The 26,446-nt window shown below is 40.8% G+C and overlaps 2 protein-coding genes and 1 non-coding gene across 3 annotated transcripts; all 3 read left to right on the top strand.

Moving 5' to 3' along the window:
- The first annotated feature begins 4,205 nt into the window (after positions 1–4,205).
- On the top strand, positions 4,206–15,882 carry LOC139376706 (eukaryotic peptide chain release factor GTP-binding subunit ERF3A-like). The gene is made up of 14 exons (XM_071119571.1): positions 4,206–4,604; positions 4,936–4,977; positions 6,459–6,728; positions 6,864–6,897; positions 7,074–7,151; positions 7,329–7,509; positions 7,885–8,039; positions 8,269–8,409; positions 8,648–8,741; positions 10,181–10,261; positions 10,641–10,814; positions 14,668–14,757; positions 14,907–15,075; positions 15,233–15,882. The coding sequence occupies exons 1-14, from the start codon at positions 4,406–4,408 to the stop codon at positions 15,283–15,285; spliced, it is 1,761 nt and encodes a 586-aa protein (XP_070975672.1). The 5' UTR covers positions 4,206–4,405; the 3' UTR covers positions 15,286–15,882.
- A 184-nt stretch (positions 15,883–16,066) lies between these two features.
- On the top strand, positions 16,067–26,331 carry LOC139377139 (ribosomal L1 domain-containing protein 1-like). The gene is made up of 9 exons (XM_071120154.1): positions 16,067–16,108; positions 16,669–16,748; positions 16,840–16,963; positions 18,680–18,828; positions 20,586–20,678; positions 20,894–20,989; positions 21,414–21,545; positions 24,369–24,517; positions 26,275–26,331. Exons 1-7 carry the CDS (start codon positions 16,067–16,069, stop codon positions 21,424–21,426), a joined length of 597 nt encoding a protein of 198 aa, XP_070976255.1. The 3' UTR covers positions 21,427–21,545; positions 24,369–24,517; positions 26,275–26,331.
- On the top strand, positions 21,124–21,251 carry LOC139377775 (small nucleolar RNA ACA64). Its single transcript, XR_011628246.1, has one exon. It is a non-coding gene; the product is annotated as a small nucleolar RNA ACA64 (small nucleolar RNA).
- Positions 26,332–26,446: the final 115 nt, after the last annotated feature.

The following is a 26,446-nucleotide window of genomic DNA, read 5'->3' on the forward strand; positions in this document are numbered from 1 at the left end:
TTAATAACCACCATGTTCAAATCAAATCAAATTTTATTTGTCACATACACATGGTTAGCAGATGTTAATGCGAGTGTAGCGAAATGCTTGTGCTTCTAGTTCCGACAATGCAGTAATAACCAACAAGTAATCTAACTAACAATTCCAAAACTACTGTCTTATACACAGTGTAAGGGGATAAAGAATATGTACATAAGGATATATGAATGAGTGATGGTACAGAGCAGCATAGGCAGGATACAGTAGATGGTATCGAGTACAGTATATACATGAGGTGAGTATGTAAACAAAGTGGCATAGTTAAAGTGGCTAGTGATACATGTATTACATAAGGATGCAGTCGATGATATAGAGTACAGTATATACGTATGCATATGAGATGAATAATGTAGGGTAAGTAACATTATATAAGGTAGCATTGTTTAAAGTGGCTAGTGATATATTTACATCATTTCCCATCAATTCCCATTATTAAAGTGGCTGGAGTTGAGTCAGTGTCAGTGTGTTGGCAGCAGCCACTCAATGTTAGTGGTGGCTGTTTAACAGTCTGATGGCCTTGAGATAGAAGCTGTTTTTCAGTCTCTCGGTCCCAGCTTTGATGCACCTGTACTGACCTCGCCTTCTGGATGATAGCGGGGTGAACAGGCAGTGGCTCGGGTGGTTGATGTCCTTGATGATCTTTATGGCCTTCCTGTAACATCGGGTTCAAAGGGATATTCAATGTCTGCTTTATTATTATTTTTTACCCATCTACTAATAGGTTCCATTCTTTGCAAGGTGCTTTAAAAAAAATCAATCTACCAATAGGTGTTGTTCTATCCAAGGCATTGAGAGAACCTCCCTGGTCTTTGTGAATCTGGATTTGAAATTCATTGCTCAACTGAGGGACCTTACAGATAATTGTATGTGTGGGGTACAGAGATGAGGTAGTCATTGAAAAATAGTGTTAAACACTATATTTTACACAGAGTGAGTCCATGCAACTTAAGTTTAAACTTGAACTTATTTAGGCTTGCCATAAAAAGGGGTTGAATACTTATTATATATTTATTTTTTTATCAGTGTATATATATATATATATATATTATATACAGTACCAGTCAAAAGATTCGACACACCTACTCATTCCAGGATTTTTCTTTATTTTTAATATGAAGACATCAAAACTATGAAATAACACATATGGAATAATGTAGTAAACAAAAAAGTGTTAAACAAATCAGAATATATATTTTCTATTTGAGATTCTTCAAAGTAGCCACCATTTGCCTTGATGACAGCTTTGCACACTCTCGGCATTCTTTCAACCAGTTTCACCTGGAATGCTTTTCCAACAGTCTTGAAGGAGTTTCCACATATGCTGAGCAATTTTAGGCTGCTTTTCTGTCACTCTGCGGTCCAACTCATCCCAAACCATTTCAATTGGGTTGAGTTCGGTGATTGTGGAGGCCAGGTCATCAGATGCAGCACTCCATCACTCTCCTTCTTGGTCACTCTCCCCCACAACCACACATGCTGAGATCATCTGTTCGCCTACTCTGCATCTTACAAAGACACAGCGGTCATTTGGACTCATCAGACCAAAGGACAGATTTCCATCGCTCTAATGTCCATTGCCTGTGTTTCTTGGCCCAAGCAACTCTCTTATTATTGGTGTCCTTTAGTAGTGGTTTCTTTGCAGCAGTGATAGACACAGTCTCCTCTGAAGAGTTGATGTTTAATGTGTCTGTTACTTGAACTCTGTGAAGCATTTATTTGTGCTGCTACTTCTGAGGCTGGTAACTCTCACAAACTTATCCTCTGCAGCAGAGGTAACTGTGTTTTCCTTTCCTGTTGTGGTTCTCATGAGAGCCAGTTTCATCATAGCGCTTGATGGTTTTTGCGATTGCACTTGAATAAATTGATGGGATCACCTTGGGGTCATGATAGGGGCTGCACCAAATGATTGATGTAGTTTAATAATTGATTATGCATATGTTGTATTAATAGAAGGGGCAAGGGCTATAAGACCTCTCCCCCACTACATTTATAGGGTCCTGGACTACAGATTAGCAATATATATATGCATTATAAGGTTTAATATTGTTCCACAGTTATTTTCTAGTCTCTGCCTCTTATAAGAAACGGTCTGAGAGATGTGTGAGTTATTGCAGCCAAAACAGGGTGTCTGTGAGAAAGCACCTCAAGGCAAAAATGAGATTCAAAGACACAGAACCCTGCAGGGGAGTGAAGGAGATAAGAGACAAGTCAGACACACCACTGTAAGCCACACAGGAGTGGAAAATTACTGCTGAGCCCTTAGAAAATACTGGAACTATTGTTCTCTCCTGCAAGTCTGTATAATTGTATATGCATGGGCTTGGTCTCATGAGTAGAAGGTGTTGACGTAGACAGTTTCATCACTAGGGGTTGACTGCAAGCATATTAAAGCAACTTGGACCTTTCCTATTTTGCAGAACTTACTCGGAAACATGCGTGCTATGTTCCCGTTGTCAACTTCTGTCTGCAATTGCATTAATAAAATGTTTGATTGATTTACTTAAATATATTGTCTGATTGCTGATTTCACCAATAAGCAAATGACTGACAAGGAACAAGGAACCTACCCCAACAAAATTGTCAAAGTTCTTGAAATTTTCTGAATTGACTGACTTTCATGTCTTAAAGTAATGATTGACTGTTATTACTCTTTGCTTATTTGAGCTTTTCTTGCCATAATGGACTTAGCCCTATTTGCTAAGAGACCATCTTCAAATAGGGCTATCTTCTGTATACCACCTCTACCTTGTCACAACACAACTAATTGGCTCAAACGCATTAAGATGGAAAGAAATACTGTAATTGAACTTTTAACAAGGCACACCTGTTAATCAAAATGTATTCTAGATGACTACCTTATGAAGCTGGTTGAGAGAATGCCAAGCGAGTGCAAAACTGTCATCAAGGCAAAGGGTGGCTACTTTGAAGGATCTCAAATCGCAAATATATTTTGATTTGTTTAACACTTTTTTGGTTACTACATGATTCCATATGTATTATTTCATAGTTTTGATGTCTTCACTATTATTCTACAATGTAAAGAAAAATCATTGAATGAGTACTGTAGGTGTGTCCAAACTTTTGACTGGTATGGTATACATATCTTTTTAAAGTGTATTTTCCTTTATTATTTTCCATTTACCCTACCACCCTTCCCAGAATTGGAGTAAACTAATGAACATCAAAACATAGTCTTCTACTTTCCGATTATACATACTATATACATTTTACGTACAATCTATTTTACAATAATATTTCTCTACCCTCAACCTCTATTTCTGATGTCCATCCAGTTTGATTTCTATTTGCCATATATTTTTTAACTGGGCTGTTTCACAAAAGTTCTGAACCTATACACATATTACAGACACAGTATATTTTACATTAGTTATCTTGTTGTTTTTAGTCCCACCATTCGGTCCATTCAACCCCTCCCATCTATTTCTTAACACCATCCATTTTGGATTTCCATTTGCCATATTTTTTTCAACTGTGCTGTGATGCTTCACAAAAGTTCTGAAGCTTTGTATTCTCATAGTTTCTACAGATTGTAAAATTAAAAATGTAAATATTTGCTAAAATTATTATATTTTTGATCGATTGACTATGACTTTTGAAATCACCCAGTATTGCTATCTGCAGAGTTAGCGCCAGGTAAATGTTGCAATTCTTCAGCCATTCCTGGACCTTTGACCAAAAACAAGCTACATATGGACAGTACCAAAATAAATGATATAATGACACTGTCTCTTCTGTTGAATAATTATTGACTAAAGACATTTAAACTTTTATTCATTTATTTTTTTTTTAAATCGAAAAACATAAATCACCTTTGACATTATGGGCTATTGTGTGTAGGCCAGCGGATAATTTTCGTATCCATTTTAAATACAGGCTGGAACACAACAAAATGTGAGAAAATTCAAGGGGTGTGAATACTTTCTGAAGGCACTGTATATAAATTGTTTAAATTATTTGTTTAATAAAGTAAAGGATGTGTACACATGCTCTGATTATTATACTGTTATTAATTTTCATATTTACTGGTATACTGAGTCTAAAGAGAAAACGACGAAAAGCTTTATATTCAACCCCACCTTCCATAATGCATTGTTCTGTAGTTCCAGGGGTCGCCCCCTCGAGTGGTCCTCCTAGCGATTAATTCTGGAACTGTAGGTTCACGTCTCTCCCTCTCTCGTCGGTCTTGCCTCCGTGCGTGACACCGGCGCACCATATGCCTCCCAAAACAAGACACAGTGAAGCAACGCAAAGTATTGAATAAGTAGCAAGATAACATAGCTAACGGACATCAAACCAGCTGCATTATTCACAGTCAAGCTAGCTAACTATCTTAGCTAACTGTGCCATGGACCCGCGAGACACAGCACCAGATTCGTGGGAGCAGGAGGAGGATGTTAAGGCCCGAGCTACCGCGGGGCTCCAGTCCGCTCTCGCCGCTCTCAGCGTCAATGCCAAGCCATTTATCCCGAATGTCGACGCTGCGGTGTTTGTGCCGACTTTCCTTCAAAGTAGCCCTACGGAAATCTCCAATTCCGATGGTCACGGTAGGTCAGTGCGTGCTTGTGGTGGAGTGTTGGATTAACGAGATGTTGACAGCTGCTGTTATTGCCAGGGGTTAACCAAGTTAGCCAAATAGATAGCTAGCTTGAGTTTGTAGCTAGCAAGCTCACTGGGCTAGTGTTGTAGCTATGATATTGCTCAACACTAATGTGACAGCTTTGACATGATGGTGCAAATTTTACAACTTGGCCTACTGCTCATAATGCTATAATTATTGTTAAACCATCACCCGTACTTAATCTGATATGGTGATTCCTAAAAGCTCCAATGTCCATATAATGCCAATGATGAATGCAACAACTTGTCTCTTCACAGGTGCTGAGCCAGTTGCCAGCATGGAGGTTTTAGAAACAGTTGGTATGTTTTGTGTCTATTACTATATTATTATGTAATTAACTGTTCTTTCTTCCTTTTACTTCATTTTTTCACACTCTGCCTTGTACTTCACACAATGTTATTGTTTGGACAATCACAGATAGTATCAGATTTGTTTGTTGAAGGTGTGTAGTGTTTTTTTTTTAAAGGCCTTAGGTATTTTTACCTGTAGAAGGTTGCCTTGCCAACTCCCACCCAACTCATACCAGAAGCAATTACAAATGTCCTTCAGTCAGTATTGTTTACCTTGCATTCATTCAGAAATTGAAACGTCTCTTCAGGCCTACTGTTCACTAGGAGGTAGCCTATGCCTGAAGGCCAGCTCTGGGAGACATGACAAGGTCCAACTGGGAAGGTTGTGCATGTAGGGAGTGGGAGCTACTCCCTACATGCACATCTATAGCATGATGAAACATCACAGGCCTATGCTTAAAATAGACTAGTACACTGGATCATGTGGAAACAGATAGAAAATATGTTGTTAGACTGGTATAACCAAATGGGGCACAGTCCAGTTCTTGTATTTTCAGGGAACGTTTCTGTAGAAATGTACTATGTTGACCAGCCGTATATGTGCTGAGGTCAGGTGTTTAAATTTGGCAAGAGAGCACTGCCACTGTGCACATCTACTCAGGTTACATTGGCCTGATTTATCTGTTAGTGTGACACCTGGCTGCAACTGCAGCCTGCAAGAGAGAGAGAAGACATGATGGGAAGGGAGTTCTGAGTGATTGGTGAAGTTACCTTGTGGGTTTATATTTCAGAACAAAGATGCCAACGTTTTCTGTGGTATTGCATGCATGCTTCTCCGAGCAGTTGTCATCATCATGACTATTCTCCAATGCTGATTGTGAATGACAAGCGTTGATAAGAGAACAGGCATTGTACATGATCGGTCAGATGTTTAATTTCATGGATAAGGAGGTGCAGGCCTCGTTTTTATGCTGCTATGGGAAGAGTTTTTGTACACGCTAATCTACTGATTTGATTAGCAGGTTTCTACATTTGCATCAGTGCTAGATGCACTTTAATTTCTTTAAAGAATTAATTTAATTTGTTCAATATAAGGTTAGCTAGCTATCACTACTATCACTGCAATGCTATATCACTATTAAATAATTATATTGAACATCCATGGCATAGGTGACAACTATGCAATAAATGTGTAATAAGCCAATTTCATTGTTATATTGTGTGAGGCCAAAGAGCATTGTTTGAAGAGAACAGCCAATCACTGTACTCTCCAGCACACAGTTTAGATGCTCCCAGATTCTCCATCAAAACCCTGAGGAAAAAAAAACTCATCTGAACAGTGTGCCGGTACTCTCCTTTCTGTTCACAAGCGATCTCATATACCCATAATGCACCTGTGAAATCTGCTGGCTGTGCGGACTACCTTAAACAAAAGAGAATTGTTTCATGGTTTACATCAGTGGTAACCGAGTGCCGTTTGTGTCGTTTAGCTCCGGTGGAGAACGGAGGAGGGACAGAAGCAGACATGGCGGTGGAGGTGGAGACGTGGGAGCAGAAAGAGGAGCCCGGGGAAGGAGAACCAGGAGGAGGAGGAGCCTTGGGAGGAGAGGGAGGTTCCAGTGAAGAGGCACAGGGAAGGGAGGAAGTAGAGATGATGGAGGAGGAAGAAGAGGAGGAGTTGCCCGTGTTAAAAGTAATCCCGCTCCCACCAAATGCCCCGAAGAAGGAGCATGTCAATGTGGTGTTCATCGGTCATGTGGGTCCGTCCCTATTGTATACTATTACCTCATGGTTTTCTTTCGTACATTGTTTGTTCTCCCTGGGCACAGGGAAATGGCTCTTAGAAATTGCCTGTGTGTTCATTTGGATTGAGGATTATTTTTTATTTTTTTCAGATGCTGGTAAATCAACTATTGGGGGACAGATCATGTGAGTAATAACATGGTTATCAATAACTATGCCTACATTCAGGTTACTGAAGATGGCTTATCATTTTCTTCTACAGTATGATAACCATTGCTATTAATGCCATGGCTACCTAAAAAATAAAATGTTTTCCTATATTTATCAGATCAGACAATGTCTGTTTTTCTTTCTTATCATAGGTATTTGACAGGTATGGTGGAGAAAAGAACCCTGGAGAAATATGAAAGAGAAGCAAAAGAAAAAAACAGAGAAACATGGTGAGCTTACCTTCTGTTGTGACTAGATTCAGTTATGTGTATGATTGAAAATAATACAAAATAATTCTGAAAAAGTTTGCATATTACTTTTTCATCTTGGGTACGACATGAGAAAATATGGGAGCCTGTTTTTAATCATACATTTTAGGCACTCAGATTTGTTTTTCTGCTCCCCAGGTACCTGTCCTGGGCCCTGGACACTAACCAGGAGGAGAGAGACAAGGGGAAGACGGTGGAGGTGGGGAGAGCCTACTTTGAGACAGAGAAAAAGCACTTTACTATCCTGGATGCCCCCGGCCACAAAAGCTTTGTCCCCAACATGATTGGTGGTGCATCACAGGCTGACTTGGCAGTGCTGGTGAGTTTTCCCAAACAATGCTTAGCAGAAGGCATTGTATTGTTCACTTTTCATATCTGCTGGGTCAAGGCAAAACAGACCCATGTGTCCCTGTTAGTTAGGTAGTTGGAATGTTGCCATTATCAAATCATAGTTTATTGGTCGCGTACAAGTTGACTGGGCCTGCATTTTTTTTATAAATATATTTTTTTATGAGAAGAAGAGGACTGACTTACTGTATAAGGAGAGGGTAGATTCTAACATGCATTTTAGTTTTGAAAACGACACTGTAGATAATGACAGACAGTATGTACAGTACATTATGGTGTACCCTAGTTGTTTATCAGTATCTTCTGCACCTTATGCTAGTCTAACGTAACCCTATGTTGTGGTCAGGTGATCTCGGCCAGAAAAGGAGAGTTTGAGACAGGCTTTGAGAAGGGAGGCCAGACGCGGGAGCACGCCATGCTAGCCAAGACGGCTGGAGTCAAGCACCTCATCATCCTCGTCAACAAGATGGATGACCCCACCGTCAACTGGAGCTTGGAAAGGTGACTCAGTACAATGTACCGACATGCATCTTATATATAATTTATATTTAAAGCCAAATGCAGAATCTACAGTATCCCATCCAATGTGTTCATTGACCCTCATGCTGCATGGCTGGTTATGACAGACAGTCATAGAATAGGAAAGAGATTGTGTTCCTCAATTAGTCAACATTGTAACATTGATATTTAACTCAGTAAAATAACCCATCCTCCTCCCTCTCCACTACAGGTATGAGGAATGTAAAGAGAAATTAGTGCCATTTCTGAAGAAGGTGGGCTTCAACCCAAAGAAGGACATCTACTTCATGCCTTGCTCTGGGCTAACGGGAGCCAACTTGAAGGACCCCATAGAGGAGTGTACGTGGTACACGTAAGTCAACCCCCATTCTGTTCTCTGCCAAAAGTACATGAAAGTCAATCGCTTTGTGGGTGCTGAGTGACGGTTGCTTGTCAAGTCTTCATTTTCATGTCAGTCCATCAAATCAATGTAGCTCTGCTAACTTTTCTGAAGCTATAAAAGTTCTCTATTCCCACAATAATTTAAAATCCATAATATGTAGTATTAGAAAATATAATAATTTATTGTCCTAATTATTCTTTGTTACAAGGGGGTTGCCATTCATCCCACACCTAGACAGCCTGCCAAGCTTCAACAGAATCACAGACGGCCCCGTCAGATTACCCATCGTAGACAAATACAAGGTGAGTGCAACGGCTGTCATGAGTTATCCCAGTTACATATCTCTAGCTCTGTATTGCACTTAACAGCATAGCTAGCATAAATTTGAATCAAGTCAGGCCATTTTATTCTGTAGTAATTAATAATCCATTATTATCTCAGAGTTTGCCAACGTTTTATGAAATTACTTCCAAAAGATAACGATAATGCAGGACTATGCAGCTGCTACACCCCACACACACACACACACACACACACACACACACACACACACACACACACACACACACACACACACACACACACACACACACACACACACACACACTCTGGCCTTCCAACATCAGGGTGTCCTTCCAAGTCCTCCCTACTGTAGCCAAGGACTGCAGAGCACAGCAATTTTCTCCACAAGACAATTTAGCTTTCTGGCACCGGTGTCATCAGTGTGTGGGTGTGTTTTGGAACATGTTAGAAGGCAGGGAACGTGATAGAATTAAGATAATGTATAGCCGTCTCAGCAGGTTTTCTACACTGCAGGGTGTTATGAAACCCAGGAGCTCTAACTCGGTCTTCTATTCAGTTGATATAATGGAATTACGGTCCAGTTAATTGGGGGATGGTTAGATTGTTAGACTAGCTGGCAGTGGGCCTGTTCTAACTTCACTACAGTACAGTAGAACAGGGGGTCAACAGCTTAGTGCTAGGACACTGAAGATATGGCATCTTAGGTGGTAGCATAAAAAGGAAAGGAACCAAAAACTTTCTGGCTTTTTTAACAACCATTTTAATCTCCCAGCTGGAATCCATTTTAGTTTTAATTTCATTCATTCATTCATTCATTAATTCATTCAATATCAAGGTGATCTTGCAAACTCCAGTGTCCTTCCTAACCCTTAGTACCAATCTGTTGATGTGCCTTAGAGCAAGGCACTTAACCCTAATTGCTCCAGGGTCACTGTTGTTAATGGCAGACTCTGGCCGTGACCCCACTCTCTGAGGGTGTCTCAGGGGGAGTTGGGGTATACAAAAATCCAATTTTGAAATAGGACAAGTATAAGCACCCACCAAATTATTAACACCTCTTAGATGGGAGCAGAGGATGAGAACGGGGAAAAAAGGATGTAATGTAATAATACAATTTTCTTTAACTGATAGTAAGTACCCTTGTGGTAGCCGGAATGGCTCGTAGGAACAGGAGCCTCCTGTTTCTGTAGCATGAGGCAGCTTGATGTACAACACCCCCTGGAGAGGACGCGGGTCTATTGCAGGTTCTTCTCCCTAAACTATCTCGCTGAGTGCAAAGCAGAGACGGATCGGGTCCCATTTTTACAGTCTTTTGTATGACTCGGCCAGGGATAGAACTCACAACCTTCCAATCTCAGGGAGGACACTAACCACAAGGCCACTGACTTGAACTGATAGCATAACCTTTAACCTGGTCTTGGTTGTGCTCTTTGCTCAGGATATGGGCACGGTGATCCTGGGGAAGCTGGAGTCTGGCTCCATTGCCAAAGCCCAGCAGCTGGTCATGATGCCTAACAGGGTAAGGCTCTCCATAGGTCATTCATCTGTCCTGCTCCTGGAGAGTATACATTACACAAGTGTACAGCAGCCCCTTTCACAATTTACATCTACTTTTTACTAATTTGGCACATGCTGCGCAGAAGAACCTCTGCTAAATAATTAAAATGTAAATTGTGAAAGGGACTCCAGACTTCCGACATTAAAATGCACATCTGTTTATGATTCTCCAACATGTACGCACCTGTGTTAAAGGCGTTACTTCAGGTTCTAATGATTATATTTCCCTTCCCAGACCCAGTTTATCTTGCCATTTAAGGATACTAATATAATACTTGATGTATAACATATACTGTTTATATAGCACTATGATACATGTGATGTGTTATCCCTACCCCCAGCACACAGTGGAGGTGCTGAGCCTGCTGTCTGATGAGGTGGAGACAGATGAAGCTGTTCCTGGGGAGAACCTGAAGCTAAGGCTGAAGGGCATCGAGGAAGAGGAGATTCTGCCTGGCTTCATCCTCTGTAATGCTGAGAACCTCTGCCACTCCGGACGCACCTTTGATGCCCAGGTAGCCTACGCCTACAGGTCTAAGGTCCTCTGTAGCTTGGTTGGTAGAGCATGGCGCTTGCAATGCCAGTATAGAATTTGATTTGTTATAGTTGGTTCCATCCCCGGGACCACCCGTACGTACGTACAATGTACAGTGTATGCACGCATGACTGTAAGTCGCTTTGGATAAGAGTTTGCTATATAAATGGCATATATTATTATTGTCTAGGATCATCTTAAGAAGATATGCTGCATTATATAAATGCTAAATGATAGTGATACTAGGCAGGGTTAGGGAGTAACTGATTACATGTCATCTGATTACAAAAAACCCCAAACTAATCAGTTACGTTACCGGCAAAAATATTGTTGTCAGATTACAGATACTTTTGAAAAACTAGTTAATTACTTATTGGACTACTTTTGAATTCAGAAAGAATGTTTGCGAAAAAATACGTTATGACCAAAGTTCCCTCTAAACTGCGGGTGTGCCCACGGAGAGAAGCATGAGATTGAACTTCACAACTTTTTAGAGCAGTGGTCACCGACTGGTCGATTTCCAAAAACCCAAAGATAAAGCCTTGTGTTCTTATAAAAAAAATGGTCTCGGGCTGTTGGCTGTAGGTGCACCTGTTGGCTGTAGGTGCACCCGATTCAGCTGCCCTGCGCTCCAGGTAGGCGAACTGTTGCGATTTTGAACAATTTCCTTTGTCTGAAGGTACAAACTCTGCCTTTCCGGCAGGCCCAGAGAGCAAATCAAGTGCACAATAGCTGTACCGCTGGCCAATCGGATGGCTCAGATGACCGTGTCTGCTGGAACGTAGCACACATAAAAGAAAGCAACAGCAAAGTTAATACTGTGAGATTTCAAAATGTTTAAAACCATGACTAGAGAGAGACTGTCAATGAATACAGCAAAGAACTGCTGTTTTTATGACTTCATGTTTAAGTTCTTACTCAGAACTGTCAACTTTGTATAGCAGCACACCACTTTTATAAGCAATAAAATGTGCATTCTTCTTATTTCCACTCAGCACAACAACAAGCACTGCAGCAGTAATGAATGAGCTGGAAAGTGTATGTATAGGCTTGCGTTGTTATTATTAGTTGCTTGGGTCTTTCTTATTTGTATTTAATTGTTAAAAAAACAAACATATATATATATACACACACAGTTAAAGTCGTTAGTTTACATACACTTAGGTTGGAGTCATTAAAACTCGTTTTTCAACCACTCCACAAATTTCTTGTTAACAAACTATAGTTTTGGCAAGTCGGTTAGGACATCTATGTGCATGACACAAGTAATTTTTCCAACAATTGTTTACAGACAGATTATTTCATTTATAATTCACTGTATCACAATTCCAGTGGGTCAGAAGTTTACATACCTTAAGTTGACTGCGCCTTTAAACAGCTTGGAAAATTCCAGAAAATGTCATGACTTTAGAAGCTTCTGATAGGCTAATTGAAATCATTTGAGTCAATTGGAGGTGTACCTGTGGATGTATTTCAAGGCCTACCTCAAACTCAGTGCCTCTTTGCTTGACATCTCTTTGCTTGAAAATCAAAAGAAATCAGCGAAGACCTCAGACACAAATTGTAGACCTCCACAAGTCTGGTTTATCCGTGGGAGCAATTTTGAAACACCTGAAGGTACCTTGTTCATCTGCACAAACAATAGAATGCAAGTATAAACACCATACTGCTCAGGAATGAGACAAGTTCTGTCTCCTAGAGATTAATGTATTTTGGTGCGAAAAGTGCAAATCAATTCCCGAACAATAGCAAAGGACCTTGTGAAGATGCTGGAGGAAACAGGTACAAAAGTATCTATATCCACAGTAAAACAAGTCCTATATCGACATAACCTGAAAGGCCGCTCAGCAAGGAAGATGCCACTGCTCCAAAATCGCCATATAAAAGCCAGACTACGGTTTGCAACTGCACATGGGGACAAAGATCGTACTTTGTGGAGAAATGTCCTCTGGTCTGATGAAACAAAAATAGAACTGTTTGGCCATAATGACCATTGTTGTGTTTGGAGGAAAAAGGGGGATGCTTGCAAGCCGAAGAACACCATCCCAACCGTAAAGCATGGAGGTGGCAGCATCATGTTGTTGGGGTGCTTTGCTGCAGGAGGCACTGGTGCACTTCACAAAATAGATGGCATCATGAGGAATGAAAATGATGTGGATATATTGAAGCAACATCGCAAGACATCAGTCAGGAAGTTAAAGCTTGGTTGCAAGTGGGTCTTCCAAATGGACAATGACCCCAAGCATACTTCCAAAGTTGTGGTAAAATGGCTTAAGGACAACAAAGTCAAGGTATTGGAGTGGCCATCACAAAACCCTGACCTCAATTCCATAGAAAATTTGTGGCAGAACTGAAAAAGCGTGTGCGAGCCAGGAGGCCTACAAACCTGACTCAGTTACAGCAGCTCTGTCAGGAGGAATGGGCCAAAATTCATCCAACTTATTGTGGGAAGCTTGTGGAAGGCCACCTGAAACGTTTGACCCAGGTTAAACAATTGAAAGGCAATGCTACCAAATACTAATTGAGTGTATACTTCTGACCCACTGGGAATGTGAATAAATAAATAAAAGCTGAAATAAATCATTCTCTCTACTAATATTCTGACATTTAACATTCTTAAAATAAAGTGGTGATCCTAACTGACCTAAGACAGGGAATTGTTACTAGGATTAAATGTCAGGAATTGTGAAAAACTGAGTTTAAATGTATTTGTCTAAGGTGTATGTAAAATTCCGACTTCAACTGTGTGCTGTGCGCATCGTTTAACGGTTATGGTATGAAGGTTTGGCTTGGAGAGTTGTTGTTGCCTGATCACAGACAGATGTTGTGTTGTGCACTGAAGTAAACAAGCGAAGGGAAAATGTGAAAGTAGGAGAGTGAGTAGATGCGAGAAGGAATTATACTACAAGCAACGTGATGATGCTGTTTGTATGTGGCTGCAATGAAAGTGAACTTTGTGTGCGGATGATCAGGGGTGTATTCATGCTGCCGATTCTGTTGAAAAAATATTTAGTCAATGGAAGCAAACTAAACGAAATGGGGATAGACTTACCTGAATTTGTCCAATAGTAACTCTTGTTCTGGCAACAGTTTGGACTAATGATTATACCCTAGATCAGCTAGATGCAGGCAAGAGTGTGCAACGCGGTATTGACAGTGTCACTGTCTGTCACCTTGATTACTCCAATTTGTCTCTCATGTGCACCTACGTTATATATATATATATATATATATATATATATATATATATACTTTAATTTGTAGGCTGTTGTAGCATCCTCATAATGGGTATAGGGAAAATTTGACTATCATGTAGTCTTAACCTATCGATGTTACATTGAGCTGGGTGAATGGAATATGAATGACAGTCATCAATATGCTTTAATAGAAATAAGGCCATGCTCATTAAAAAAAGTTTCCTCCATAATCTTAAATGGCACCAACCGCCACTGGTTTAAAAACATATTTTATGACTTTTTGGCTGTGCCAGCTAGTGACCGCTCTGCAGAGCTGCCTCCAGAAGAAGATTAATGATGTAAAACGTTAACCTACTGATGACACACCAAATGTGTTTGATGGATTATTTTTGTCTTCTAATGTCTCTTAAGGGAGATGTAATCCAAAAAGTAACTGAAAGTAATAAGACTATGGTACTGAGCTTGGGTAATCCAAAAGTTACATTACTGATTACAATTTTGGACAGGTAACCCTAATGGTTTACAGTTACAAAGTAACCTACCCAACCTTAATGCTAGATTGAGCTGACTAAATATGTAAACTCCAGTACTTGCACCTCTGCTAATTTCTCTACCGTTTTTTTACTTTGTTTTTAGATCGTCATCATTGAGCATAAATCCATAATCTGCCCAGGTTACAACGCAGTCCTACACATCCACACCTGTATTGAAGAAGTACAAATCACAGTGAGTTACTAAGTTACATTAGCTTGTTTACATCTCCTAACCTGACCGGGTCTCTATCCAATTATAGTTTGCCAACCACAGGTATCTTCTCTGTCAGTGAATAATGCTCATTAGTAAATAAACAGTTTTTAATTAAATTCTCTCATCAGGCCTTAATTTGTCTAGTGGACAAGAAGACAGGTGAGAAGAGCAAGACACGACCTCGCTTTGTCAAACAGGACCAGGTGTGCATCGCCCGGCTTCGGTGTGCCGGAACCATCTGCCTGGAGACCTTCAAAGACTTCCCACAGATGGGGAGGTTCACCCTACGAGATGAAGGTAGTGTGTCTGTGTGTCTGTTCCTGTGATATTGTTTTTCCCCATTTATTGTTTCTATTGATGAATATGAAGAAGCTTCTACTTGATATATTAGAAAACTATTGCCAAATGGAATACTAACTCATTTTTATAACTATGTAATTGCCTCCCTTTTCAGGCAAAACCATTGCTATTGGCAAAGTGCTGAAGCTGGTACCAGAGAAGGACTAATGTGAACCAGCATGGAATCCTGGGACAGTTGTCATGACAGAGGAATCTGCTGACGCCGACTTAGCCAGCCACCCCCTCTTACATACCACTCTCTCCTGAAGAGTATGAGGAAGAGAAGGAGGAGGAGAACAAATCAAGTTTGAAAATAAAGAAGAAACTGTAAAAAGTGACTGAATCAGTTTTTATGATGAACAATATTAAAGAAAGACAAGTCCAGTGTGTCAGCTTTCTCATATTGAGAGCTCAGCTATGCCACTAATGTAGCCGCTACCCTTTCCTAAGCCAACCTCACTCTGCACTGGTCCACCTTTTGTTTTGGAAATGGGAATGTATGCAGTGTTACTTTGTTTGGAAAGGAAGGGACTGGCGTTGCATCCGGTTGCATCACTTTGGACCAGAGTTAGCTAGTTATACCCATTCAAATCCAAAATATTATACCAAAATGTTAATATTTTGGTTGTAGACATCCCCATACCAAATCCTATCTGGTATGTTCACACACACAATCAAACAAACATGGTTCCTGTTGTGATCATGTGTTGTCACGTTACCAACAACAATGAAAATAAAGTATCAAACTGAGGAATAAAAGTAAAAGCTCTGTTTATTCTCAATTTCTTACAATGTTCATTTAGCCTTCTTGAATCTTGTATGTAGAAAGAAGTGTGCAGAAATTGTCCACAAACTTCTTGCAAATAAAGTTGGGATGTTTCAATTTCAAGAGTGACGTAACGCAATCGATTTGCGCATGCGCAACCTGGAAAAACGTGAAGAAAGAAATATGGCAGACAAACCGGAGGATTTGCCTCTGGACCGGGTGCAGGTAATGTATTAACGCAACTTTCATAAGGGCTTCTTCGACAATAGTATAGTTGTTATTTGCGTGCTAGGAAAAGTGGGGGTGATATCAGTTGGTTATATTGTGTAAACCACCTTTCTCGAGTTAGCAACTCGCTGGCTAGCAAGCTAGGTTGCTTGTGCATTAGGATAGTACGACACGAGGCAAGTCACTCAGTTATTTGATGTATTTCAACGAGGAACGCTGTGAATATATTATCAAGGATAAAAGTTGTACACCCCCCTCAATTGGTTATCTTGGTGAAAGTGCCGTTGTAGCGACCCTTCTCAACTCTGACTTGTAACGTCGTTAGGCGCAAAGTGAAAAAGTTGTAACTAGTTAAAGTTAGCTAGCGTATCTGCGTTAGCTTTCTCAGCAGAGCTAATGAGACTGGTTATTTGCATTTGATAGATCTATTTGCACAAAATAACCGAAATATGAATTTGTCATGTTGGAGATTTTCTAAACACGTTCTCATTGTATTGCTATGTAAAGAAGGCTGTTAAGAGCACTGCAGGCTTTCCTGAAGACCAAATCCACCCCAGACTCTGCTCCTGGACGAGAGTCAACACCTCTCCCTCTTCACACTATGGAAGATCCTCAAGCAGATCCAGACCATCCCCGTGTGAGTCCCTTTTCCCACACAGTACAGAGCAACATGGCTACATAAGAATATCTATGGAAACCGTGTCTATGGAAAAAGTGTGTTTCTCCAGCTACACACTGTTCTGGAGTATAGGTGGTGAAGCTGTTGTACTAATCACAAGTCACTCAGCCCCTTGCCTCATGGCATCTACACCAGAGATGACCCCTGACCAGATCCAGCAGTTCTGCAAGAAGGTCCTGACAGAGAGGGGGGGGGGGGGTCTAGAGGTATTTCTAAATACTATAATTGTATTTATACAAGGCTTTTCTAGACACTAAAAGTGCTTACCTTATCCTCCAATCGGGGATGCATGCTAGTCACCTTCTGGCGAAATTCGCTGTTTTGAATCCAAAATAGGATACCTATGTGATTTGTGTAGATCCAATGAGAAAAGGGGGGGCTTTATTGAGTGATGCGCAATACTGGCTGTATCCAAGGCTCGGCCAATCGTTCACATAACAGAATGCAGCATGTGACTGAAGAAAGAAGAGACAACCAATTTGCTAGTTACAGCATCAGCGTGCACTCTGGAAAGACATCGGGAGGGAGGACAGGCAGTTTGCCAGTTACAGCAGTGCATCCCCTGAATGATATCAACAGGTAGGTGAGAAGTCTGACCACGGCGGCGAGAAGGTGTTGCTGTAACCGAAAAACAACTGGCATTTGGAAAGTTTGAGGTGGGGGAGAAAGTGTGGTGGAACAAGTGTTATTAGTATTGTTAAGCATCTTGCTAGCTGGATCGATTTCTCCGTTAGCTAGCTATAGTATTAACTGGTATACGACTCCTGGCTGTTCCTCAAGTTATAAGACGTTAGTTGCTTACTGGATCCTGGCAATATGTGTGAAATGTTCCCTCAAAAGTATGTGGTTTGTTTTCAGGATGAGAGAATTAGGCAAAAATGAGGCATTGCTTGTTAAACAAGTGTATTAGTAGCCGGAGGCTTTAATTCAGGGAAACTTACATCAGTTCTACCAAATCGCTATCAACATGTTAAATGTGCAACCAGAGGGGAAAAAATTCTAGATCACCTGTACTCCACACACAGAGACGCGTAAAAGCTCGCCCTCCATTTGGTAAATCTGACTCTATCCTCCTGATTCCTGCTTACAAGCAAAAATTAAAGCATGAGGCACCATTTTTTTTCGTTAAAAAATGGTCAGATGAAGCAGATGATAAACTACAGGACTGTTTTCCTATCACAGACTGGAACATGTTCCGGGATTCTTCCAATGACATTGAGGAATACACCACATCAGTCACTGGCTTTATCAATAAGTGCATTGAGGATGTCGTCCCCACAGTGACTGTACGTACATAGCCCAACCAGAAGCCATGGATTACAGGCAACATTTGCACTGTGCTAAAGGGTAAAGTTGCCGCTTTCAAGGTGCGGGACTCTAACCCGGAAGCTTACAAGAATGCTGCTATGCCTTCCGGCGAACCATCAAACAGGCAAAGTGTCAATACAGGGCTAAGAATGGTCCACACACACCTTCTCACTATTGGTTAGTCTGTAAGTAAGCATTTCACTGTAAGGTCTACCTACATCTGTTGTATTCGGCGCACGTGACAAACTTTAATTTGATTTATTCAGGGATGAAGTGGAGATGGAGCTGGGCCTGGCTTAAGCTGGATGCCACTATAGAAATGAATGGAACACCACACTTTTTCAATACAACGTGGTATGCCAGATGTACTCTGCCTGAAAGAGATCAATTATGCCAGCAAAGGGTATCTTGCTCTGCTGGCACATTGTAGAACAGATGTCCACAGGCAGAAAGTATTCAATGTAATGTGTAGCCCAAAGATATAGATTTTTGTGTTGAATTTGACCGTAACGTGTGTAAGGGGGGGTTATTTTTTACACGAGACACAACTCATCCAGGCATATCCCTTTGTCTTTCTTTAGGTGATCCTTTACAAGACACTGGGGACTGAGTACAAGCCCTTTGAAGCCAAACGACGGCTGCTGGGGAACTTTGACATGTTTCTTTCAGACGACCGCATTCGCCGCCTGCTGTCCTCGCACATCGGCAAGCACTTCTACGAGAGAAAGAAGTAAGCTTGTAAATATTGTTGGTTGATCACCTTGCCTATTTTAGTCAAATGAAATCTATTTAAAGACTCATTTTTGCACTGGTTCGGAACCTGGTTCACTCTCAGTATGAATTTTGGTTTAACTCCATTGCTATATGAAACTCATTCCAGTGAGGCAGGGGAGTGGTATCCTTTTTGTGCTGTCTCCCTGTTCACTCTCTGGGAACATCAACATAGCCCCTAGTGCTGTTCCCTGGTTTTGAAATACATGTCCTCTTATACAGTCGGAAGTTTACATACACCATAGCCAAATACATTTAAACTCAGTTTTTCACAATTCCTGACATTTAATCCTAGTAAAAATTCCCTGTCTTAGGTCACCACTTTATTTGAAGAATGTGAAATGTCAGAATGATAGTGGTTTATTTCTTTCATCACAGTCCCAGTGGTTCAGAAGTTTACATACACTCAATTAGTATTTGGTAGCATTGCCTTTCAATTGTTTAACTTGGGTCAAATGTTTCGGGTAGCCTTCCACAAGCTTCCCACAATAAGTTGGGTGAATTTTGGCCCATTCCTCCTGACAGAGCTGCTGTAACTGAGTCAGGTTTGTAGGCCTCCTTGCTCACACATACTTTTTCTATAGGATTGAGGTCAGGGCTTTCTGATGTCCACTCCAATACCTTGACTTTGAGTCCTTCGGCCATTTGGCCACAACTTTGGAAGTATGCTTGGGGTCATTGTCCATTTGGAAGACTCATTTGCGACCAAGCTTTAACTTCCTGACTGATGTCTTGAGATGTTGCTTCAATATATCCACATCATTTTCCTCCCTCATGGTGCCATCTATTTTGTGAACAGTTCTATTTTTGTTTGATCAGACCAGAGGACATCTCTCCAAAAAGTACGATCTTTGTCCCATGTGCAGTTGCAAACCGTAGTCTGGCTTTTTTATGGTGGTTTTGGAGCAGTGGCTTCTTCCTTGCTGAGCGGCCTTTCCTGTTGTCGATATAGAATTAGTTTTACTGTGGATATAGATACTTTTGTACCTGTTTCCTCCAGCATCTTCAAAAGATCCTTTGCTGCTGTTCTGGGATTGATTTGCACCAAAGTACGTTCATCTATTGGAGACAGAACGGGTCTCCTTCCTGAGCGGTATGACGGCTGCCTGGTCCCATGGTGTTTATGCTTGCTTACTATTGTTTGTACAGATGAACGTGGTACCTTCAGGTGTTTGGAAATTGCTCCCCAAGGATGAACCAGATTTGTGGAGGTCTACAATTGTTTTTCTGAGGTCTTGGCTGATTTCTTTTGATTTTCCCATGATGTCAAGCAAATAGGCACTGATTTTGAAGGTAGGCCTTGAAATACATCCACAGGTACACCTCCAATTGACTCAAATGATGTCAGTTAGTCTATCAGAAGCTTCTAAAGCCATGACACCATTTTCTGGAATTTTCCAAGCTGTTGAAAGGCACAGTCAACTTAGTGTATGTGAACTTCTGACCCACTGGAATTGTGATACAATTAATTATAAGTGAAATAATCTGTCTGTAAACAATTGTTGGAAAAATTACTTGTCATGCTAGATGTCCTAACCGACTTGCCAAAACTATAGTTTGTTCACAAGACATTTGTGGAGTGGTTGAAAAGGGAGTTTTAATGACTCCAACCTAAGTGTATGTAAACTTCCGACTTCACCTGTAAGTTTAAATGTGCCTTTAAGAGTTCTAATCTAATGGAGTTAAAAAAAAAAAAAATTAATCTCCCCTGCTTAGGGAGCCTTTGTCATTGAACCTGCAGAGCAAGAAGCTGGCCTTGGACATCCAGGGAACAACAACAACCTCCATTTCTAAGAAAGGCTGCTACTGGTGAGGCCTGCTCTCTGACTTAGTCAGTAAGTGCTCCTCAGCAAACCCTGTCCTTGTTGGACATGGGCAATGATGGTGCCATAGTGACTCAAAATATATCCTGACAGAGCTCCCCATCTATTGGAGCCTGTCTCTGCAACTGACACACAAGGGCAATTAATGCACCTTCATTTATATACACATTGCCTCCTGTAAAATGTTATTGTTTGTTTTAGCATGGCTTATGTGGCCCACTCTGGGATGGCTGCAGATGAATTAGCAGAGAATATTGATTCAGCTGTCAGCACCATCGTGACAAAACTACGGGTTAGGTGAGTTTACTGCCAGGATGTCTTCCTGATCTCCCTAATCAATTGTACCCCGTCAACACAGATATTTAAACTTTTATTATACGTTAAATGGTCAGGTATACTCAATTTTATTAATGCTAAAGAAATGTGTGGGCCCAGTCTGAAAATCACCTTTGATATCTCTGTTGTCTGGGGTGAGATTACAGGGCCTATAGTACTGTGGTACGTTAAGCTTATTGCCTGCTCTGTATAGCAGTGTGATTAAACCCATGTGCCTACAATCCTGACAAAGAAAGGCCTTTAACAAGTGGCCGCAATCTGAGTGATACGATACACAGGGTAGAAATGGCCGTAACATTGAAAATGTTTTCTTCACAGAAATAGTTTTGACCTGAATGTATGAGTCTTTGTGTTCTTCGTGTATAAAGTGTTGTCTCTTTTGCAGAAAGGACCGTTGATAAAGGTCATCCACTTGAAAAGCCAATCAGTGGCTCTGACCATCTACACCTCTAACCTGAGTAACATGACCATTATAGATGAAACACAGAAACAGACCCGCGCAGCCATGGATGCCAAGGTAGGACTGCTACACACAAATGCTTGTAAATTGCTTTGGAAGATTATATTATTTGATCAATGACCTATTTTTGTCAAATTAAAGGACTCGTCTTTGCACTGGTTCGGAACCTGTTTTACACTATTAATTTTGGTTTAAATCCAGTGCTATATGAAACCCATTCCAGTGAGGCAGGGGAGCAGTCTCCATTTAGTGCTGTCTCCCTGTTCACTCTCTGGGAACATCAACATAGCTCTTAGTGCCACATATGGACTATTGAGGTCAATTGCAGACCTCTCTATTATTTACATGCATATGTACATACATGCAGTACCAGTAAAAGTTGACACACCTACTCAAGGTTAAATAAACCTAAAGGGTTTATTTTTTACTATTTTCTAGATTGTAGAACAATAGTGAAGACATCAAAACTATGAAATAACACACATGGAATCATGTCGTAACCAAATGTTAATTAACTTCTTGACGCTACTCATCCCTGTCGCGGGATCATTTTAGTCAGCAGCTGCTGAATAGCATAGCGCCACAGTCAAATAATATTGCTAGAAAATATTCATATTCATGAAATCACAAGTGAAATATATTGAAACACAGCTTAGCCTTTTGTTAATCACCCTGTCATCTCAGATTTTGAAATGATGCTTTACAGCCAAAGCAAGACAAGCATTTGTGTAAGTTTATCGATAGCATAGCATTATGCCTAGCTAGCAGCAGGCAACCTGGTCACAAAAAACAGAAAAGCAATCTAATTAAATCGTTTACCTTTGATGAGCTTTGGATGTTTTCACTCACGAGACTCCTAGTTAGATAGCAAATGTTCCTTTTTTCCGAAAATATTATTTTTGTAGCCGAAATAACTCCGTTAGTTCTTCACGTTTGGCTGGGAATTCGACCGGAAATTGCGGTCACGACAACGCCGAAAAATATTCCAAATTAGCTCCATAATATCGACAGAAACATGGTAAAATGTTGTTTATAATCAACCCTCAAGGTGTTTTTCAAATATCTATTTGATAATATATCAACCGGGACAGCTGTATTTTCCCTAAGACCGGGAGGAAAAATAGCTACCTCTGTCTATTACGCAATAATTACTCTGAGAGCCCTCAGCCGGACACTTACGCAATGTAGTCGTTTACGCTCATTCTTCAACATAAAGGCGTGAAACTACGTCAAAATGCTGTAGACACCTTGGGGAATACGTAGAAAAAGGAATCTGGTTGATAGCCCATTCACTGCTCAATAGGGACTCATCAGAACGCAGAGCTTTCAAAACATGAGTCACTTCCTGATTGGATTTTTCTCAGGCTTTCACCTGCAATATCAGTTCTGTTATACTCACAAACAATATTTTTACAGTTTTGGAAACTTGAGTGTTTTCTATCCTAAGCTGTGAATTATATGCATATTCTAGCATCTTGTCCTGACAAAATAGCCCGTTTACTTTGGGAACGTTATTTTTCCAAAAATGAAAATAGTGCCCCCTAGTTTCAACAGGTTTTAAACAAATGAAAATATTTTATATTTGAGATTCTTCCAAGTAGCCACCCTTTGCCTTGACAGCTTTGCACATTCTTGACATTCTCTCAACCAGCTTCATGAGGTAGTCACCTGGAATGCATTTCAATTAACAGCTGTGCCTTCTTAAAGCTTAAGTTGTGGAATTTCTTTCCTTAATGCATTTGAGCCGATCAGTTGTGTTGTGACACGGTAGGGGTGGTATACAGAAGGTAGCCCTATTTGGTAAAAGACCCAAGTCCATATTATGGCAAGACCAGCTCAAATAAGCAAAGAGAAACGACAGTCCATCAATACTTTAAAACATGAAGGTCAGTCAATATGGAACATTTCATGAACTTTGAAAGTATCTTCAAGTGCAGTCGCTGTGATGAAACTGGCTCTCATGAGGACTGGAACGGAAGACCCAAGACCCATCTGCTGCATAGGATAAGTTCATGAGAGTTAACTGCACCTCAGATTGCTGCCCAAATAAATACTTCAGAGTTCATGTAACAGATACATCTCAACATCAACTGTTCAAATTGCTGCAAAGAAACCACTACTAAAGGGCACCAATAAGAAGAGACTTTCTTGGGCCAAGAAACACGAGCAATGGAAATCCTTTGGTCAGTCCAAATAGGAGATTTTTAGTTCCAACCACCGTGTCTTTGTGATGCAGAGTAGGTGAATGGATCTCCGCGTGTCGTTCCCCTCGGGAGGCATGGACGAGGAGGCGTGAGGTGCTTTGCTGTTTGCTGTTTTGAATCCAAAATAGGATACCTATGTGATACATATACGTACTACTACAATAAGCCTGACTAACCGGTGTCTGTATATAGCCTTGCTACTCTTATTTTCAAATGTCTTCTTACTGTTTTATTTCTTTACTTACACACACACACACACCTTCTCACTATTGGTTAGTCTGTAAGTAAGCATTTCACTGTAAGGTCTACCTACATCTGTTGTATTCGGCGCACGTGACAAACTTTAATTTGATTTATTCAGGGATGAAGTGGAGATGGAGCTGGGCCTGGCTTAAGCTGGATGCCACTATAGAAATGAATGGAACACCACACTTTTTCAATAAAACGTGGTATGCCAGATGTACTCTGCCTGAAAGAGATCAATTATGCCAGCAAAGGGTATCTTGCTCTGCTGGCACATTGTAGAACAGATGTCCACAGGCAGAAAGTATTCAATGTAATGTGTAGCCCAAAGATATAGATTTTTGTGTTGAATTTGACCGTAACGTGTGTAAGGGGGGGTTATTTTTTACACGAGACACAACTCATCCAGGCATATCCCTTTGTCTTTCTTTAGGTGATCCTTTACAAGACACTGAGGACTGAGTACAAGCCCTTTGAAGCCAAACGACGGCTGCTGGGGAACTTTGACATGTTTCTTTCAGACGACCGCATTCGCCGCCTGCTGTCCTCGCACATCGGCAAGCACTTCTACGAGAGAAAGAAGTAAGCTTGTAAATATTGTTGGTTGATCACCTTGCCTATTTTAGTCAAATGAAATCTATTTAAAGACTCATTTTTGCACTGGTTCGGAACCTGGTTCACTCTCAGTATGAATTTTGGTTTAACTCCATTGCTATATGAAACTCATTCCAGTGAGGCAGGGGAGTGGTATCCTTTTTGTGCTGTCTCCCTGTTCACTCTCTGGGAACATCAACATAGCCCCTAGTGCTGTTCCCTGGTTTTGAAATACATGTCCTCTTATACAGTCGGAAGTTTACATACACCATAGCCAAATACATTTAAACTCAGTTTTTCACAATTCCTGACATTTAATCCTAGTAAAAATTCCCTGTCTTAGGTCACCACTTTATTTGAAGAATGTGAAATGTCAGAATGATAGTGGTTTATTTCTTTCATCACAGTCCCAGTGGTTCAGAAGTTTACATACACTCAATTAGTATTTGGTAGCATTGCCTTTCAATTGTTTAACTTGGGTCAAATGTTTCGGGTAGCCTTCCACAAGCTTCCCACAATAAGTTGGGTGAATTTTGGCCCATTCCTCCTGACAGAGCTGCTGTAACTGAGTCAGGTTTGTAGGCCTCCTTGCTCACACATACTTTTTCTATAGGATTGAGGTCAGGGCTTTCTGATGTCCACTCCAATACCTTGACTTTGAGTCCTTCGGCCATTTGGCCACAACTTTGGAAGTATGCTTGGGGTCATTGTCCATTTGGAAGACTCATTTGCGACCAAGCTTTAACTTCCTGACTGATGTCTTGAGATGTTGCTTCAATATATCCACATCATTTTCCTCCCTCATGGTGCCATCTATTTTGTGAACAGTTCTATTTTTGTTTGATCAGACCAGAGGACATCTCTCCAAAAAGTACGATCTTTGTCCCATGTGCAGTTGCAAACCGTAGTCTGGCTTTTTTATGGTGGTTTTGGAGCAGTGGCTTCTTCCTTGCTGAGCGGCCTTTCCTGTTGTCGATATAGAATTAGTTTTACTGTGGATATAGATACTTTTGTACCTGTTTCCTCCAGCATCTTCAAAAGATCCTTTGCTGCTGTTCTGGGATTGATTTGCACCAAAGTACGTTCATCTATTGGAGACAGAACGGGTCTCCTTCCTGAGCGGTATGACGGCTGCCTGGTCCCATGGTGTTTATGCTTGCTTACTATTGTTTGTACAGATGAACGTGGTACCTTCAGGTGTTTGGAAATTGCTCCCCAAGGATGAACCAGATTTGTGGAGGTCTACAATTGTTTTTCTGAGGTCTTGGCTGATTTCTTTTGATTTTCCCATGATGTCAAGCAAATAGGCACTGATTTTGAAGGTAGGCCTTGAAATACATCCACAGGTACACCTCCAATTGACTCAAATGATGTCAGTTAGTCTATCAGAAGCTTCTAAAGCCATGACACCATTTTCTGGAATTTTCCAAGCTGTTGAAAGGCACAGTCAACTTAGTGTATGTGAACTTCTGACCCACTGGAATTGTGATACAATTAATTATAAGTGAAATAATCTGTCTGTAAACAATTGTTGGAAAAATTACTTGTCATGCTAGATGTCCTAACCGACTTGCCAAAACTATAGTTTGTTCACAAGACATTTGTGGAGTGGTTGAAAAGGGAGTTTTAATGACTCCAACCTAAGTGTATGTAAACTTCCGACTTCACCTGTAAGTTTAAATGTGCCTTTAAGAGTTCTAATCTAATGGAGTTAAAAAAAAAAAAAATTAATCTCCCCTGCTTAGGGAGCCTTTGTCATTGAACCTGCAGAGCAAGAAGCTGGCCTTGGACATCCAGGGAACAACAACAACCTCCATTTCTAAGAAAGGCTGCTACTGGTGAGGCCTGCTCTCTGACTTAGTCAGTAAGTGCTCCTCAGCAAACCCTGTCCTTGTTGGACATGGGCAATGATGGTGC

The sequence above is a fragment of the Oncorhynchus clarkii genome, chromosome 20, assembly GCF_045791955.1.
Source record: "Oncorhynchus clarkii lewisi isolate Uvic-CL-2024 chromosome 20, UVic_Ocla_1.0, whole genome shotgun sequence".
In the NCBI taxonomy this organism is placed as follows: Eukaryota; Metazoa; Chordata; class Actinopteri; order Salmoniformes; family Salmonidae; genus Oncorhynchus; species Oncorhynchus clarkii.

What these genes read in the sequence shown, in the direction of transcription:
- LOC139376706 (XM_071119571.1), top strand. Translation starts at nt 4,406, where the DNA reads ATGGACCCGCGAGACACAGCACCAGATTCGTGGGAGCAGGAGGAGGAT. An exon ending in GAAAAAAACAGAGAAACATG is followed by an intron (nt 7,152 to 7,328) that starts GTGAGCTTACCT and finishes TCTGCTCCCCAG; the next exon opens with GTACCTGTCCTGGGCCCTGG. An exon ending in AGGCTGACTTGGCAGTGCTG is followed by an intron (nt 7,510 to 7,884) that starts GTGAGTTTTCCC and finishes TGTTGTGGTCAG; the next exon opens with GTGATCTCGGCCAGAAAAGG.
- LOC139377139 (XM_071120154.1), top strand. Translation starts at nt 16,067, where the DNA reads ATGGCAGACAAACCGGAGGATTTGCCTCTGGACCGGGTGCAG. An exon ending in TGCCTCTGGACCGGGTGCAG is followed by an intron (nt 16,109 to 16,668) that starts GTAATGTATTAA and finishes AATCCACCCCAG; the next exon opens with ACTCTGCTCCTGGACGAGAG. An exon ending in TCTAAGAAAGGCTGCTACTG is followed by an intron (nt 20,679 to 20,893) that starts GTGAGGCCTGCT and finishes TGTTTGTTTTAG; the next exon opens with CATGGCTTATGTGGCCCACT.